Source organism: Triplophysa dalaica, chromosome 18, assembly GCF_015846415.1.
Source record: "Triplophysa dalaica isolate WHDGS20190420 chromosome 18, ASM1584641v1, whole genome shotgun sequence".
NCBI lineage: Eukaryota > Metazoa > Chordata > Actinopteri > Cypriniformes > Nemacheilidae > Triplophysa > Triplophysa dalaica.
In genome coordinates, this window is record NC_079559.1 from 9,463,320 (window position 1) to 9,482,936 (window position 19,617).

The window sequence follows — 19,617 nt, forward strand, 5'->3', positions numbered from 1 at the left end:
TGTTACAGTTAATTTGCAGCAGTAAGGCTTCTTTTATGGTTTCTTTTTTGGAAATGTAAAATATGTTTTATATCTTATTGATGTGTTTGTATGTTGCTGACATTATTACTAGACATAGGTATTTATTATATATATTTCCAGCAATATATTCAGATTTTAACAGTTCTCTTTTGTCCAAATGTTTATGCTTTTATTTTTTACATTTATGGATTTGGCAGATGCTTTTATCCAAAAGCGACTTACATTGAATTATTCTATATAATTGTTTCGAAGTATGTGCAATCCCATAGGATCAAACCCACGACCTTGGCGTTGTTAGCGCATGCTCTTACCAATGAGCTACAGGAAAGCTTTTTTTTCTGTTATTAACACATTGGAGCTTTCCTGAAGCTCATTGGTAAGAGCATTGCGTTAACCATGCAAGGTTGTGGGTTCGATCCCAGGGGATTGCACATACCTAAGTATAAATGTATAGGTTACTGCAATGTAAAAAAGCGTCTGCCAAATGCGTAAATGTAAAATGTTTGTGTTATGCTATTTAACACATTATGTGTTATTTTAACAAACTTTGTGTTGATTTTCTATGAAGTATAATGAAATGGTGTAACAGAAAATGTGTTGTTTTAACACAACCGGCGTACATTTAGTTAAGCTAACTGCTAAAGGAAAGAGCGGTTTAATTTCTGTATTAATATCTCAATGTAGAGTCTGTTGTATGTGTTGATGCTGCGTGTTTGTTTTTTCTTTCTTGTTGTGTCTCTGAGTGTTGGGGGAGGATGCTGGAACAGCATGAAAATATTTATAGCTGCATTATAGGAACCTTTTTAAATGTCATCTCTCTCTCTCTCTCAATTTGGCTTGTTTTCCACACTTGCTACTTCACCCCCATGCCTTTTCTCTCTCTCTATTTTTTCATTTTCTCTTTTTTATTTACTGATTTGGGTCACTGTTTGACTAAGAGACATCTCACAGCTGGCCTAAAAACAGCCTTCAACAGCATTAGCTCACAAGATTGTGTGCGTGTTTGCCCATGTGTGTTTGTCTTACCCTACCATTCAGTGACACAAATCTCTCACACACATTGTCTCAGGGCATTATTTCGTCCCTGGGCATTTTAGTAAAGCAACCTTTATGAAGTTCTCTTTTAACTATATTGATTATACTGTATATAATAATTTACACATCCCTTAAAGTTGTCAACTTGAGTTTGTGGTTAAAACTGTTTTGGTTAACTGTTACTGTCTGGTTTATACATTTATATGAAAGATTTATGGGTTGAAACATGGTATGGCTGCCTTGAAGGTCTCATTTTATTGTTGTTTTTATTTAGGCAGCCAAAGGCAGGCTCTTTGTGTCTGGGTTAAATATAAACACAGTAAGTGTTTGTCTTGTCTTTTATTTTGGAAATGTGGTTATCTCTTTATGAATGTAAATATGAGTATTTTATTAATTCTCCTGTAACTAGAACTATAAAAATATGTTTTACTTTATCAGTGCGTGATATGAAAAGCAGTGGTGTAAAGTATTGATTAAATGTATTAGTTACTGTACTTAAGAATCTTTTCGGCTACTTTGTAGTTGTATTAAAGATATTAGCAACTTTTACTCTCTACTTGACAATTTTTTTTATAAAGTACTCGTTACTCCCCATTTGTAATGACTAATGCATTTACACATTACATTTTGCATGGCACCTAACTTTTTCAGTTTTACTGAAGAGACCTTTTTTTCACTGACATGTCTCTTAAGTGTTGAGGACCAGTGCTGCATTGAGCCTACATTCATTATGAATAAAATACTCTGAAGACTTTTACTCAATCGTTTTGGAATTTGTGACTTGTTACTTGTGATTTTCACAGCAAGGTGTCTGTAGGTTTTCAGGTACTCTTCACCTCTGTGAAAAAGTAATTACTGTAAGATAATCATTATCATATTAGACTTTATTACCCAGCCGTGTTTGTACGTTAATATCTTCATTCTTTTGCACACTTGTTTCTTAATTAGGATTTACCATTTGGCTAGATTGGACTGCAAACAGCAGACTGCTGATTTTGTTTATGAAATGGGACTGATGTGCCAATAATGCAATGAGAACGCATTTTGAAGTGCATGTGAGGGCCTTAGTGGGCTAATTCCAAGTTTTCAAATTTCGCCCCATGCGAACGAACGAGAGAGCGGAAGCAAGATCTGCTCAAAGAGCCGTTCAGAAGTTAAATTACGAAAGCTCCATGTCGGAATCCAATAACCATGAGGCAGATAACGAACATGCTAGCGTTCATAATCTCATAATCCTCTAAAATTGCTAATGACATCACCCTGCTCCCCGGCAATAGCAGAAGGCTTATGCATGCGACCACATGACGGGAAAAAGACCCGAGACGGAGGTGCTTACTTTGCCTTTACAGATTGGGTGTGGAATCACATTGAATATTCAGGTTAAATCCACGTGCACATCATTTTAATTATGCACACCCACACCGTGCACAGATTTGATATGGTAACAGTCTCAAAATGTTTGCATGTCTTGAAAAGACATAGACTGGTGTGTATGTATTAAACCTTACTGCCTGTATTGTGTACACACCCACACTAAGAACTAACAAATAAAAAATGGTCAACACAGTAGGTGTGCTACTTATTTGTCCGTCTGCCTATACAGCCAGCCCTCTCTCGTGAATATGCATTGTAGCTGCCTGCCCGTTCTGACCCAGCCATGACAGATGCTCACTGGGCTGAGGCCACCTGCTGCTGTGTCCACAGGGAGAGGTTAGCAGGGTGAAGAGAGTAGACGGGTGTGTGTGTGTGTGGGGGGGGGGGGGGGTGGTGGTGTGGATGGGTTTTGGATGCGAGCAATTACAGATCAACAGTAGTGGTCTGTGAGACGCACAAACACAAATCTCTCTTTTTCATGAAACACACCCCCTACTCTTTCCGTTCCCATGGTAACTCCTGTATTGAATAGCTATGGCCTTGGATCTCCGTTTACCTGCATGTGTGTGTGTGTAAAGTGTACATCTGTGTGTATTAGGAGCCCCCAGTTGTGCTTTGTGTAGTGTGCACCCCCTGTAATCCGTAGACTGGATTTTTGGGGGATTACAAATCAGACCATTAGCACTCTCTGTCTCTCTCTCTTTCTCTTGTTTTCCTACAACCGCATGCACAAAAATATTCAATTTCTGTATAGAATAGGCAGCTCATTAATGATTCTGTGGAACACTCTATGTTTAGCCTGTCAAAGTCAATGCAGGAATGAATAAAACAAGACATTGTGCATGATATTAAAATCCTTCAGACATGAAAATAATATGCTTCTCATTGCTGTGGATTGAGTCATTTTATGAAAATGGTCTAAAACTGCCTTTTATGCACTTACTTTGAACTTCAATTTTGAATCCTCTGATGCCTTTTAATAAAAAGACCTTTGGGAATGAAGCTTGGGAACTCAACGTTCTACAGACAGAGTTGAACAGGAGGATCTGAAATGCCTTCTTTTTTGGTCAGATGATGTCGTTGTTCTTGTGTCAATCCATTTTTGATGCATTTAAAATTCAATTTTAAAAATGAATCTTGAGAGACCCATGCAACCAATTCTTATCTGTTGCATCCCTCCAGCTACATTGTGTATAGCATCTGCTTTATAAGTCGTAACAGATGTTAAAAGTTTTTGACTCTCATAATTTTATGGAACTTTAATTCACATATGGCCCGACACACAGGTCCCAAATCCTTTTAAAAGTTTTGAAGGAGACTTGAAAAAGGAGTATTACTTTAGTGCATAAGCATTGAGAAGAAATATAAGTTGTAATGTAAGCCTCAGCATGTAGGCATTGCATGACATTCAAGAATGTAAATGAAGGGTTTTGTTTTATTTGGGTTATGATGAGTAACGCTAAACATGATTGCTTTTCCCAGCGGGTGCTTGGCAAGCCGCTGAATCGCAGGCGGGTTGATCGGTGTTACTAGTCAGTCTACCAGACAGGTTTCACAGAGGAGGCTTTCAGTTATGGGAATCCCTCTCCTCCTCGCTTAATGGGATTTAGGGCTGCCGTAACTGTGTGATATAATACCATCAAACGTCTAGACATACACACAGTCACACCCGCAACACCAGACATGAATCTTATCCTCCACAGTCAACGAGGACAATTTGCAAAAGATTTTTTTTCTGCTTAGACATCACTGGTAAATTCACGAGCCCTTTAGTCAGCTCCGTTCAGCTCCGATGAGAGCATGCGAACAGCGGGCAGCTTATCGGCCTGCGTGTGTGTGAATGTGTGTGTATGTTTGTGTATAAGAGAGAGCGAGAGAGAGAGAGAGAGAGAGAGAGAGAGAGAAAGAGAGCAAGAGAGAGAGAGAGAGAGAGAGATAGAGAGAGAGCATTATGCATTATGAACCCGTATGAATTTTTCAACATCCGTGGATTTGCTCCAACCGTGTCAGTGGCAGACAGACTGTGTAAGACACAGATTGGTTTTTGTAGAGCGCAAGTCTATTTCTGACTAAGCAGAGATTTTTACATACGCCTTGCAGGGCTATGACAATTCACCCACATGTAGTTACTGCGATTTGAAATAAAATGAAAATAACAAAAACCTAGCCCTGGGCAAACACTACATGGAAAACAGGGAATGCGGACTAAGAATGAGAACTGGAAGGAAAGTAAGAAAATGTCATATAAATTCAGGAGGCCAACAGCCTCTGAAAATTGCTTCTTGGATAAAACATGACGTCACAAGTATGCTCGGATTGATTTGCTAAATCTACAACACAAGCGCTCCCAGACCCTTAACTGGCAAAAAAAAAAAATTAATCAAGAAGACAATCAGAAATTCTGCAAATATTTTTTTTGTGAATTTAAAACCGCCTCAATTAAAATAACCTTTAAATTAAATTTACATAAATTGAACGTTGTTGATACTTCATGTGTTTTTTTATTATTTCAATGTGTTAATGGTACATTATTAATGATGTTGTGGGGTTTTGCATTATTTCGCTTTGATACTGATAGGTTGTCACGTTTATGTTATCTCTCCAGTGGTGGACATGGAGTCTGAGAAACAGACTTGCGCACACTGGAACGAAAGGTTCCAGTCTCCGTGAGAGAGAGAGAGAGAGACTGAAAAGGAGAGGAAGAGGTAAGAGGGGGAGGAGTGAGGGTAGCACCGGGTTCGCTGTGAGCCATGTTGGATGTGAATGAGAGATGCTGCGCTCGTGCCGCTGCTAGCCGGAGCTCTACCAAACACCGAGAGTAGATGCGAGCTTCCCGGGATCACCGAGCGACCGGGGAGCACGGCGGAAGGAGTCGGGCGGTGGTAGATGACCTGGCCACTTGACCGGCGTTTGGAGAGACTTCTGTTCTGAGAGAGGGACCGAGAGACTGAAAGGGAGCGGGGAGAACGGGGGAGAAAGAAAGGATTTCACCAGACTAATGGCTGCACTGCTGCTGGACTTGGGCTCGCTTTCGCCGCTGCTTTTACACCTGCTCCTCAGCTCTTTGTTCACCGTTATCCCGGGGAGTGCAGCGGGGCCGTGCTGCCGCTCCCTGCGCTCCCACCCAGCCCCCGGAGACACTCAAAGCGAAAGACTACCCGACGGAACGCTAACGGGGGCTCTGGCTGGGGGCAATTGGAAGATCCACCCTGCACGGACGATACAGGGACGAAGAAAAAAATGTGTAATGTACGAACAATGCTTACGGTCCAGTTCAGTGGGAATCCCCTCATATCCGTGGCGTCCGGAATACCGGAATTCTGCAATATGTGTATCAGAACCGGCTCCACACACCGGACGCTGTCATCACCAGCCAGCGTGGAGTGGCGGCGGAGAGAAGGGCGTTGTTTCCCCTGTTCTCGACTCTCCAGTTCAGTATGGCGAAAAGAGAACTATACAAAGGACGAGAGCGTACTCGCGGATACAGACACATCGAAACATCACCACGGACAGGGTCGTTACACAAAGCGAGCACCTGGAACTGGTTTGCGCGTTGTTTCGCACCCAGTTGTATAAAAGTAAAACCGTGGAAGGGAAATCTAGGCCTTATCACTGCCCATGTCACTCAAAACAGGAGTTTACCGCTGCCAGGAGACCAGCTCGTGCGTTATCAAAATACTATTCTCATTCTAATGTGGCTTGCAGTGTTTCGGACGCCAATAAATTGGACAAAGCGACAACGGACCGTCCCCTTTCAGGGCCCCTGAATGTTATCGATCTTAGCACAGAGGGCTTGAACGGGGTTTTCAAAACAGGCTTTGGGAATACTCGGGGGTGCTCGGAACCATGCGCGCAGCACCTCTGTCGAAGCGAAGCAAGCAGCTGTCTCGAGTCACGCCGGATCACGGAATCTGCTGTCGTGCGCACAGGTTGTTCTGAAAGACATCCAGCCTGGCACAGCACTGACTGGCACCGGTTCAACATTTCTCTGAAGCGCCCGGTAGGCATGAGCTGTGCTGTTTGTGGAAGACAGACAAGGGAAAATACAAAGATTACATTTTCATATTACAACTTAATATTACAACCTGTAAATTCAACGGCGCACGCAAACGACCTGGCAGGTTTAGAGTGTGATAAGTCTGAAATGTTTTGTTCATCCAAGTCACTCAAACGGACTGATGTAGGCAAAACAGCTGAGGATTTAATGCCACAGGCTGACTTGCTCGACGGAATCTCTCCTGTTGCAACATCCTCCGGGACTTGCTCTGATGACAAAAACGCTCATTATCATAGATCATCAGAAATGAGCGCGCATTGCTTAGACGCGCATTTCATTGATGAGCGCAACTCTGACTCATCTGCTACTGATATTGCCCGGGGTCATACTCCATCACACCTCTACCTCTTAGTTGAACTCAACTTTACTAAACGATCTGGTGACTCACACTCTTTTACTGTATGTTGCGATCGTGCAGGGAGAGCGAGAAAAGTTTCAGCACCAGACGCTCAGTGGACAGCTCCAAGTGCAAACTCGATGAACTTTACTGAAACTTTGTTTCTGTGGAATTTCAATAGTAACAACAACAACAACTGCGGGAAAAAACAGCATATCACCAACAGCAGCAGTTTTGATGGTCAAAACGGAAATGTAGCACAAAATGATTCTGCCAGTGAAGAGAACGACTTTACGCGAAAGGAAAGCCCACATCACCCTAGCTCTAATGCGCAGCGGGACTCCGCCCCGGTGGAAAATCCGCGTGCTGAGGGTGATGACTACAGCGCGCACGAGAGTTTAAGCGCCGATGGGGGAGCCACGCGCCCGCAATTAAAATCCGGTAAACGGGTGTCATTACAAGCTGAGGGTGTCAGTCAGGCAAAAGAGCAGCTGGAAGCCGAACCTGAGTGCGGTAGGAGGGCGGGACAGAGAGAGGGCGGAGTGAAAGGGGAGGAAAGGGGGGAGGGTGACAGAAAGCCTCCACCGAGAGAAAGGGAAGAAAGCATGGAGTGGGTGATTGCAGAGGACACAAAGGAAGATTCAGTTAATGAAAACACAAATTTACCTGATATAAAAGAAAAGGAGGAAAATAAAAACACTTCTCATTTAGAGAATGAAGAAAATAAAGAATGGCATAAATATGAGGGAATATGGATAAGTCAGCATAACAAAAAACAATATGAGGGAGATAGTGATGAAGCCCAGGCAGGAGACAGACGGGAATTTGATGAAGAGCAGGCAGGTGTCCCTCCTGTTGGGCGCTCCCGTAGAGCTGCTAATCGACATCCCCAATTCTCCCAGTATAACTATCAGGTTCAGGTTGCTGAGAACCAGCCTCATGGTACCTCAGTCATAGCTATGACAGCTGATGATCCCGATGCTGGTGAGGCAGGCAGACTCAGTTACAGCATGGCCCCTTTAATGAACAGCAGATCCATGGACTACTTCCAAATTGACCAAATTACTGGCCTTCTCACCACCACGCAGATTCTGGATAGAGAGTACATGGACCTGCACTATTTCAGAATCACTGCCTCAGACCACGGCTCACCACGTCTTTCTGCAACAACTATGGTGACCATCAATGTGGCTGATCGTAACGATCACTCTCCTGTGTTTGAGCAAACAGAATACCGCGAGACGATTCGAGAAAACGTGGAGGAGGGATATCCTATCTTACAACTGCGTGCAACTGATCTTGACTCGCCAGCAAACGCAAACATACGTTACAGGTTTGTTGGAGAAAGCGCGGCTGTCGCACGTTCCGCGTTTGAGATCGATCCACGGTCGGGATTGATCACAACACGTGGCATTGTTGATAGAGAAACAAATGAGCGTTACACATTGCTGGTGGAATCAAGCGACCAAGGGAGAGAGCCGGGGCCACGGTCGGCCACCGTTAGCGTTCATATCACTGTCTTGGATGAGAATGACAATGTGCCACAATTCAGTCAAAAACGTTATGTGGTTGCTGTCAGAGAGGATGTTCGGCCACATTCTGAAATTCTTCGGGTCACTGCTTCGGATTTGGATAAAGATGTGAATGCTGCTGTGCATTATAACATCATTAGTGGAAACAGCCGAGGACAGTTTGCTATTGACAGTGTTACTGGAGAGATCCAGGTGGTGGCACCGCTGGACTTTGAGACAGAACGTGAATACACGCTACGTTTGCGGGCACAAGACAACGGTCGCCCGCCACTTTCCAACAACACTGGAATTGTAAGCGTGCAGGTCACAGATGTCAACGATAACCCACCAATCTTTGTATCCACACCTTTTCAGGCGACAGTGCTGGAGAGCGCTCCTATTGGTCACTCCATTCTCCACATACAAGCTATTGACACAGATAATGGTGACAACGCACGTCTAGAATACCGTTTAACGGGAACTGGCTCAGATACACCGTTTGTTATTAACGCTGCCACTGGCTGGGTCACAGTGCGCTCAGAGCTCGACCGTGAATCAGTAGAGCACTATTTTTTTGGCGTTGAGGCACGGGATTATGGTGCCACACCCCTTTCCGCCACAGCTAGCATTACGATCACAGTAATGGATGTTAATGATAATAGGCCTGAATTTCTACAAAAAGAGTATTACGTCAGGCTAAACGAAGATGCAGCTGTTGGGACAAGCGTAGTCAGCGTGACCGCTGTTGACCGTGATGTAAATAGCGCAGTCACGTATCAGATCACTGGCGGAAACACGCGTAATCGGTTTGCCATTAGCACAGCCGGCGGAGCTGGCCTTGTGTCTCTTGCTCTGCCTTTGGACTACAAACAAGAGCGTCGCTATGTGCTAACAGTCACTGCTTCTGACAGAACACTGCACGACACCTGTCAGGTACACGTCAACATCACAGATGCCAACACACACCGTCCTGTGTTTCAGAGCGCTCATTATTCAGTAAGTGTAAATGAGGACCGGCCACCTGGCAGCACTGTTGTGGTAATAAGTGCTACAGATGAAGACGTTGGAGAAAACGCACGCATCACTTATTACTTGGAGGACAACATTCCACAGTTCCGTATCGATCCTGCGACTGGAGCGATTACACTCCATGCTGAACTGGACTATGAAGACCAGATGACCTACACGCTTGCTATCACTGCTCGTGACAATGGGATTCCACAAAAATCTGACACTACATATGTTGAAGTCAATGTTAATGATGTGAATGACAATGCACCTCAGTTCTTGAGTCCTAGGTATCAGGGCGGGGTCAGTGAAGATGCCCCACCCTTCACTAGCGTTCTACAGATTTCCGCTACGGACCGGGATGCTCACGCCAATGGTCGTGTTCAGTACACGTTCCAGAACGGAGAGGACGGGGATGGTGATTTCACCATCGAACCGACGTCTGGAATTGTCCGAACTGTCAGGAGACTTGACCGTGAAAGCGTACCATTTTACGAGCTGACTGCATACGCTGTAGATCGCGGCGTTCCACCCCAACGGACACCTGTACACATTCAAGTCAGCGTCATGGATGTCAATGACAATGCCCCAGTGTTCCCTGCAGATGACTTTGAGGTTCTAGTAAAAGAGAACAGTGCCGTCGGTTCCGTCGTTGCTCAGATAACTGCGACGGATCCAGACGAGGGCCCTAATGCTCAGATCATGTATCAGATTGTGGAGGGCAACATTCCAGAAATCTTCCAGATGGACATTTTTTCAGGGGAGCTTACGTCTTTAATTGACCTCGACTATGAGACACGAAATGAGTATGTGATCGTCGTCCAGGCGACGTCAGCACCGCTGGTGAGTCGAGCCACGGTGCGGATCCGACTCGTCGATCAGAATGATAATGGTCCCCAAATGCAAGATTTTCAAATCATCTTCAACAACTTTGTCTCAAATCGGTCCAACACCTTCCCGAGTGGTGTTATTGGACGGGTTCCAGCCCATGACCCAGATGTTTCGGACCGTCTCTACTACACTATCGACAGAGGAAATGAGCTGCACCTGCTTCTGCTAAACCACACGAGCGGAGAGATCCGACTCAGCCGAAAACTGGACAACAACCGACCGTTGGTTGCCCCCATGCTTATCACGGTTACTGGTAAGACCCATTTCTTTGAGAAACAGGATGTGGGGGGGAACAAAAATGGGCAAATGATGCTATTAAGGTCATGTGGATGAAATCAAATCAGGTCAGATTGGTTTGGCTAACTCCTTTCTGCAATGTAAATGGCTCAGTGCTCTATCATGAAATTTTACTGGAGGCTATGTGTCAGTGTGGTGAATCTATATGAGATGGTTTAAGATAAAAGGAATCAAACACAATATATTTTCAGAGATCTTGATTGACTGGCAGGCATTTTTCCTCTAAAAGGATTGAGGATCAATTTGAATTACCTTATCCTAGAACAATTTCTTACTGTATTAGCAGGAAACGAAACCCTTTAATGGCATTTCGGTGGTAACATGAGAAAGTATTAGCGCAGAGGAGAACATTGCTCGGTCACAGCGGCTAGTTTCTCTTGATGGCTTTTGATGGGAGGGGTATATTCTTGTGGTTTTGGAGATGCTGTAAATGGTGATTTGTTATTTACAGATATGCTGGCTACAATGATAAATTTAAAAGGATCTGTGCGGTTTTGTGGCTTTTTTTATTTATCATTGTTTGCACAAGGGGAAAATCCAGATTTTAAGGTCAACTGGATAAATGGTGATGAATTTTGCCGAGTTAGTTCAAAGTGTATACAAAAGGTGTCTACAGCTTTGAATATGCCTGTGAGTGCTTAATTTGGAAAATGTCCTCACAATTATATTGCTAAAATAGTGAAACAAACCTGTGTGTGTGTGGGGGGGCAATGCATTGAGGAGTTCGTAGGACTGCAGTGTTAGTTTCCCTCTGGTAAAATTCTCTCTCTCTCTTCACTCCACAGAGGAAAGCACACTTCTCTCTCCATCCCCCTCTTTTTCTCCATTCCTAACTCCTCAGTTTTTCCTTGCGCTCTGTTTCTTCCTTTATCTTGCTTTTTCTCTCACACAAGTCTTTAAATGAATAAAGACAGCGTATGCGTGTGTGTTTACATCTCTGAACAGGCGGAGCTGCTTTCTTCTCTATTGTGAGATTTTATTGTGAGTATTGAGGTCCTGAGGGAGATGGAGGGTTAATATGGAGGAGTTTCCCATTAAATAATCCCTTTCTTTTCTTATTCACCCAGATAAAATGCAGCTACAGTTTCTTAATAAGCACAGATCTTGTTGTTTACAAGGGGAAATTGACATAGTTTGAAGTTTCGTTATGTTGTTTTTCTCGAAGAAAGGCAGATGTGTTTGTGTGTTCTCCATCATTTGTTGTTGTGTTTATTTCTGACATTTTGGACATTTGGTTTACATTGATGCAACCTAATGTACAATTATAATGTGGCAAAAGCAGCATTGGGCTGATGCATGAATCATTAAATATCCCTGTGTTCGTGTGTCCACATTTGTAAAAAATGTCGTTTAATAGAGGATTACAGGCAGGCCTCATATCTTGCATGCTCTCTATCTCTCTCTCTCTCTCTCTCTCTCTCTCTCTCTCTCTCTATCTCTCTCTCTCTCTCTCTCTCTCTCTCTGTTCTACTTTGAGTGTAATGGTACGTCCTTAGGGGAAGCCTGGCTTTGGAAACAAACGGAGCACGGTAATCAACTGTCAAACCAGTGCATAAGATTTGTATGTGTGCAGGCGTGTGTGTTTGTAATCAGATGGTGTAATATTCGTTCACGGAGGCATCCACCTTGTTTATGCATACATCTGGGTTTGTTTTGTGTTTCGATGTGTTAGTCACTGGGTTTATGAGGGTTTGGTAATGTTAGTAGACTTGTTTTTTCTTCCTCTTGGCTGATAACGGAAGAATACATTTTGGGGTGACTAATTTCAACTATGAAGGGCAAATAGACCTAAGCATTTTACTAGGGGCCCATGAGACCCAGAGCCTGTTTTACACATGCAAAGCTAGTAATCCAAATGTTAAGTAGCATGCCAAATATTAGGCTCAAGTTTTCAAATTGCTATTCATTATCAGTTATACTTGCTTTCACTTTTAGCATTTGTGTACAGAGGAATTCTAGGGCCAGTCATTGCTTATTTCATGTCCTTTCTTAACTTTCAAACATTTGGTAAAGGTTTTGCAAATATATTGGGGGAAGGAGAGAACAAGATAGATCTCAGAAGATGCAAGGAGATGACTGAAAGAAGGAAAAGAAGAAGAGAGAGAAAAGAATGACAGTATTCCGATCCCTTTGACAGCTGAAGTGAAAATTATTTCAGATCAAAGAAATGGAAGATTGCACTGCTTGAAACTCTAAATAAGCTTTGTACAGGATTACTTTGTGTGAGTGTGTGTGTGTGTGTGTTTGTGTGTGTGCGTGTGCGGCTTACCTATCAGCCTAGAAATTCAGCTAAATCTGACATTTTTCTTGGAAAACATTGGAGACGCCCTCATTTTCTAAAATTAAATAAAGGCTTTATGCACAGTTGTTGCCACATCTCTTACTGTCAACTATACAACTGCCCTTTCATGTCCCCCAACAAATTTAACGTAGCCTATTTTAAACTACTTTTAAATAAAATATAGAATTATTTCATTTTCATGAATCAATTTTATTTTTAAAATTTAATCTGAAATGTAAATGTATAAATTCCAGATTACGGCAATATCTGCATGTGGACATTATTATATGTGACCCTGGACGACAAAACCAGTTTTAAGGGTAAATTTTCGAAATTTAGATTTTTACATCATCTGAATGCTGAAGAAATAAGCTTTCTATTGATATATGATTTGTTAGGATAGGACACTATCTGGCGAAACAACAACAGTTTACAAAGATGGAATCTGAGGGTGCAAAAAAAGCAAAATATTGAGAAAATCACCTTTGAAGTTGTTAATCTGAGGCACTGTAGCAGGGCATCCACTCACAGAAATAAAGTTTTCATACATATACAGTAGGAAATTTACAAAATATCTTCAAGGAACATGATCTTTACTTAATATCCCAATGATTATTTGCATAAAAGAAAAATTCGTTTTTACCCATACCCTGTATTTTTGGCGATTAGTAAACATTTTCCCGTGCTACTTAAGACTGTTTTTTGTTGTCTAGGGTCACATATTAGACTAATTTTCAGTGGTCTTTTGCAACATAATATTCTCACAAGGTGGCAAATTAAACAACTGGTTGAATGGGTGCTGCAGTTTGGTCGCATTTAAGCAAACCGTATGGTACATTGATATCTAACGGTTGAGCTTGGTATCGCAGTCTAAAGTCAAAATATTGGGGAGACAAGTTAAACCAAATAACGTTCTCGGTTAGTTTTTATTGTTTTTAGAAATAATCTACAGGCACTCTGTTGTTTGTGAACGTGTACCGGAAGTTAAGGTGGAGTCACAAGAGTGTGCATGCGCAGTAACGTTTGTTATGTTAATGAAACCTCATCAACGCACACTTCAGCTGAGCTGCCTGCCGCCTCAACTCTCATTGGTTTTGTGCACAATCTATGTGTCGGACTTTCAGGCTAAACAATTGACCATTTTGGGGGAGGGGAATCACAATTTTTTAGAAAAACTTTTTCGCCAAATGATGCTTTTGTGGATATCATTAAAATCTCATTTATTCAAATGATTTACTCTAGAGTAACTGTTGGATTTTGTGTGGGGGCCCTAGAATGTTCACCCCCTTTCACCCCACTAGCGACGGCCCTGCATGTACTGGTGTAGCGTTGATAAAAAAATATGATGTTATAATATGAATGGTCATAATATGAATTGTATAGGGATTTAATGGAAAAAGGCTTCTCTATTGGTAATGTTTTGGGTTCTCTTGATGGCATGGGAACCATTACAACACCATTTTATGCCATTGAATCAAACCGGAACTGTCCTACTTTGTAGTGAGTTATGAATTTGTATATTGTATAGACATCCCTTTCAAAAACACAACATAAACTGTGACCAGCTGTGTCAATGCTTGAGCGTGTTTTTCCCTTTAAAGAAATAACAAAAAACGGATATTTAAACAAATATTAAACACACACGCATTTGTAAATTTTGCCCTCTGTGGGAGACAAATGTGTTGATTTAATCAGCATGAGTAATACTATTTTCTTGCTGTAAGCTACATTCATCATTTAAATAAATGACTTTTGTTTAGTTTTGTTGTAGTGCCGAGTAACCAAACTGTGTGCACCATCCTCAAGCTTTTGCTGTTTATCGAATAAAGCAATTGTTATTATTCATGTCATATTTCTATAGTTGATACATTATTTGTTGTTTGGTCAGTGCTTTCAGTGCATGTATTTTGCAGTTATATGTATACTGGTGTACTTCTCAAAGATGACGTATCCTTTGCCTATTTAAGAAAAAAGGCATGAGCAATTTTAAGATATCCCTCCCAATTTACAGTTTCTATTGGACATATGTCAACAAATGCTTTTGCGCTTGCAAAGCATTTCCACGGGGATTTTAATGGCTGTGTATTATGTTAGAGAGAGAGGGGCAGGGACAGTGTTTTAGGGAGGTCAGGAGGGAGGGAGTCACATATAATCCTGTAATCAAACCAGCTGCCACCTCGCACCCCTCCCCCACTCCTCCTGTACCTCCCACTCCTCCTCTCCATCATGCGTTTCTTCATCTCCGTCTCACACGCAGACAAGCACTCTCCCAGGTCTCTTGTTTCTCAGATATTGCCTTCATCTTTCTGTCGTCTAGGTAAACACTCCATGTTTCTGCTTCCCTGCCTCGACCCTTTCTTCTCTAACCTTTCTCGCTTTACCTATTTCTCTCTTCCTCTCTCTCAAATTGGGTGGCATTTCATCAAAGGAGGATATAATCTCCTTAGACACCAGTGACATTAAAAAAGTCACATCGTAGTTGTCATCCTCTTGTAGGCGCTCACACATTGTGACTGAGAAACACAATACTAAGTGCATCTGTGCTGGTGAGTGTATGGGGGGAGGGCCTTGTAATTTAGTCCCAGGGAGGACCCAACCTCATAATTTTATTTCAGGAAGAGTCCCCCAATCCTTCTCATTTTATCAAGCGTTGTGCAAATTCAAGCAACAGCTCTGACTATAGGACAGCTTTAGTTATACATTTCAAAGCATCACTTTGAGATCGCAATGAAAACAAACATGTATAAATATTTAGACTTGAACTGCAGGTGCAAATAATCCGTTTGGTTGTTGGTTGTAAATAAGGGTTATGAGTTACCTGTAAAATGGCAGGTGTGAAGAAAGGCTGTTTTTTTCTGGATGTGTAGAGAGAGAGACGTAGTGGTTGGAGGAGGAGTGAAATGGGAAAATCTTATCAGCACTAAGGGTAGCACTTTTAAGGGGTTGACATTATGATCTAACATCTCTCTTGCACTGCACCCCCTACTTCCATGTTATCCTCAAAGCTTTCCTTCCCATCTCTCCTCACCAGCAACCAGCCATCTCGCCCCACACCCCAAACCAATCTCTCTCGTTCTCTCTCTTTCTGCTGAATCATTTCCTTCTCTCGGTGTAATTTTATTTCACTCAATTTAGATTCACTATAAAGAGAGTGCACTATGCAATTTATGGGCAAGGCATTTGTAAAGTATTCAAAAAACATTATTTAGTAACATTGAAAAACAACAGTGAAACAGACAGTAGGGATGTACAAATGCAAAGAACAATGATTCTGAATTGATTTGCCATTGTTTTTGTTATTCGTAATAAAAGATCATACTTGAAACACTAACGCCACTGCCACATACTTCAATGATAATAGTATATTGGTGTGCATTTTCAAACTTTTAACATAGAGTGTAAATGTAAAGCAGTGGGTTTTATTGTACCCTTTTAACTATCACCTGTTCTGTATACGGGACACCTATGTTTGTGTCAATATTGTGCATGTAATTTCTAATCAAATCATGACTAACTATATCTCATTGGAAAGGTCTCAAGAATACAGATTTTTGTTGGGTGTTTTTTAAAATTATTTATGTAGGGAGAGTTATTTATTCTTTTTTATAAAGCATGTGCTTAGATTTTTTGTTATCCTTTTGCGACCCGTATTTTTTTTATTCATTTTTTATCAAAGAAAAACATAAACTTTTTTATATATTATTTAATTATTTTTAATTATTTTTTCAGCAATAATCAGCTACTTTTCTTTTTTCAAACGAGACCAACCGTAAGTCTGTATTCCAAAGAATTCATGAGTTACCGCCATTTTAGTTCCAACATGCGTTTTAAGCTCAAAAAGGGCTCCAACAGTTAAGCTCAAATAAATGTAAATGGCGAATCTCACAAAACGTGTAAAAACATGCCCAGTTCATTTTTAACAAACACACAATTTTTTTAATAAAATGTAAACATGTAAATGTAATATACATCTTCTTTGTTTAGTGACAGTTAAGCACATTTCCCCATCAATATCTGATATTGTAATGCTGAAATGCGATACCGTAAAATAAAATATACTTTGGAATATATACATCTTGGTAGTATTTAATATTCCAATTTCAATTTATGCTGATTTAAATCATAAAATGAATAAATGTCACAATACAAAAAACTGTAACTAGCCCATTTTTTTGTGAAGTTTACAGTTATATTTTGAAATGTTAGGTTGTTTCAAACCATGGTTGGGTAAAATGAAGACAATTCATACTAAATAGACCAAACAAAAATCCATATTTGAACCAAATATGGATTGAAACATCCCATTATTTTTAAAGTGTATACTATATCCTATAACCCGCTCTTTTTTACATTTTTCTTTTTATTTCATGTAAAGAATTCAGGAGGGACAGTAGATGTAGAATTCTCAACTTACTGTGTGAGGTTGTGTGTATGTGCATGTGTAAATGTATGTGTGCATTGAATGTACACGCATGATTCACTCTGTACCATGTTGCTAATTTCACAGTCAGCGAGCTGTGGATGATATCATTGATAGGACTTGTTGAGATGGACCTCTGAGAACAGCTACAACATAAGAGTCTCAGATTAGATAAACTCAGCATCAGAAGAATATAAGTGATGTTGATTTGATTTATTGAGCTGTATGTCATCCTAAAGGTTACAATTACATTATACTAGCAGCGAGTGACAAATCATGGGCTCATGGCTGAGCTATAACTAAATCCCATTGGCTTAATAAACGTAATGAAATAGTTTTTTTGGCCTAACTTCTCCCTTTCTCTGTGTTTCTCAGATGGCATTCACAGCATCAGCGCTCAGTGCGTCTTGCGTGTTCTCATCATCACGGAGGAGATGCTCAGCAGCAGCGTTACTGTGCGATTGCAGAACATGTCCCAGGAGCACTTCCTGTCCCCGCTGCTCACTCACTTTCTGGAAGGAGTGTCAGCGGTGCTGTCGGTATCTCCCGATGATGTGTTTGTGTTTAACGTGCAGCCGGATGCGGAAGCAGGAAGGGTGCTCAACGTGAGCTTCTCTGCAGCGTTGCCGGGAGGTCAGTTATTCCCATCCGAGGCTTTGGAGGAACAGCTGTACCTCAACAGACCCAGACTCAATGCCCTTGCACATATGGAGGTAAAATACTACACTTATCATAAAACGTATTCAGATCCTTATGGCATACTTTATGTATGTCATTCCATAAATTAAGAAATATGAAATCAAGAAGCATAAGGAAACGAATGATTCTAAAGCTTTTGTAAAATAAATCTAATTGTCATATACTGTAAACACACACACACCCACACTGTGACACTGTGTATTTTGGCAGGTTCTCCCATTCGACGATAACGTGTGCCTCCGCGAGCCGTGTCAAAACTACATGAAGTGCATTAGCGTTCTCCGCTTCAACAGCTCCGCCCCCTTTATCACCTCCCCATCCACACTCTTCCGGCCCATCCATCCAATCACAGGCCTGCGCTGCCGCTGTCCAGCTGGATTTACTGGAGATTACTGTGAAATTGAGATTAACCTGTGTTACTCGAATCCGTGCATGAATGGTGGAGTCTGCGCTCGCAGGGAGGGAGGCTATACATGCATCTGCCGAGAGGATTACACAGGTGAGTGTGTAGTCTCACGAACTACGAACGTTTTTGGTTGTTTATCCTCGGTAAAAAAATAATAATGTTTGTCTGATCGACACATGCAAAGAACAACCGCTTCTCATTTTTTATTTCATGGGACCTTTAGATTTTTAATTCTGAAATCTATGAAACCACAATTACAGAGAGTAATAGGCTTGAAGCTCACTAAAATAAAATGCATCTGAGAGTCTTTCAAGAATAACCCACAAAAAAACAGTCGAGAACTTGACTAGGGCTATAAAAAATTCTGTTTGTTCAAAAAAGTACTTATTATTTAAAAGGAAATTAGCTCTAAAAATACAGTGGTTGTGCCCGAGGGTATCTTCTACACAGTGCGTTTCAAGAAACAAGAATATCTGTCAAACATTCAGTGTCAGGACTCACGAGGCTTGCAAATTCTGCTGGTCCTGAAATCACAGAAATGTCGAATAAATTGTGTAACAGCCAGCGAGATTGGAGTGTGCCAGTTTCTTGATAGATTTATGTGCAGTATGCATCAGATGGCCAGTGAACGGGCTGTGAGCTTTTCGTGGGTGTGCCATCTGATGTTTCCACTTGATGCTGGTGACTGGTGATAACTTACAACCGCTTGCCAATTACAGTAGTTCTTTCAATTTGTATTTGTGCGCCAAGTACGGTTAACCCAATTTAAGCTTGTTTGAAATTAAATGAGCAACTCTTCATAAAACAAAAGCCGCCGTGTTAGAGAGAACGAGAGATACACCGGAAAGATGAAAGCAGGGACAGATGCAGGATCGCCTGAGGGTCTTACCATGTTAGTGAAGATGTGGGGGCTGGGCAGAGAGGTTGGCTGTTTAGAGAAGGTGGTTTAGCCCAAGAGGAGAAGAATGGCTTTGATGAATTAAACATGAATGAAGGGGAAGAGAATGCATTATCAAATATTCTGAAGGGGATGGAGAGATAGAGAAGAAGAGAGAGGAAGAGAGAGAAGATGAAATGAGTGATGTGCTCTTTATAGGAAGTCAGGAAGTTCAGCTACTCAGAAAATATGAACAGCTGGAGAAAGATGGAGAGAGAGCACATTAGACAAAAGATAAATGTTTCTGGAGACTATATAGACTGAGTTTAGTGATAGATGGAGATTTAGCGAAATGGAAAGCTGTTTTAAAAGTTTTCCTTATACTGTTTTAAGTTAAGTGATT

General features: G+C 41.5%; 1 protein-coding gene across 1 annotated transcript in view; it reads left to right on the forward strand.

Annotated features, from left to right (window-relative positions):
• Positions 1-5,428: 5,428 nt before the first annotated feature.
• The window catches only part of celsr3 (cadherin, EGF LAG seven-pass G-type receptor 3), a 38,295-nt gene continuing 24,106 nt past the window's right edge, over positions 5,429-19,617 (forward strand). Inside the window, exons 1-4 of the mRNA XM_056772606.1 lie at positions 5,429-6,551; positions 6,615-10,487; positions 17,608-17,945; positions 18,142-18,430. Coding sequence (XP_056628584.1) covers positions 5,429-6,551; positions 6,615-10,487; positions 17,608-17,945; positions 18,142-18,430 — 5,623 coding nt within the window. The remainder of the gene's footprint in view (positions 6,552-6,614; positions 10,488-17,607; positions 17,946-18,141; positions 18,431-19,617) is intronic.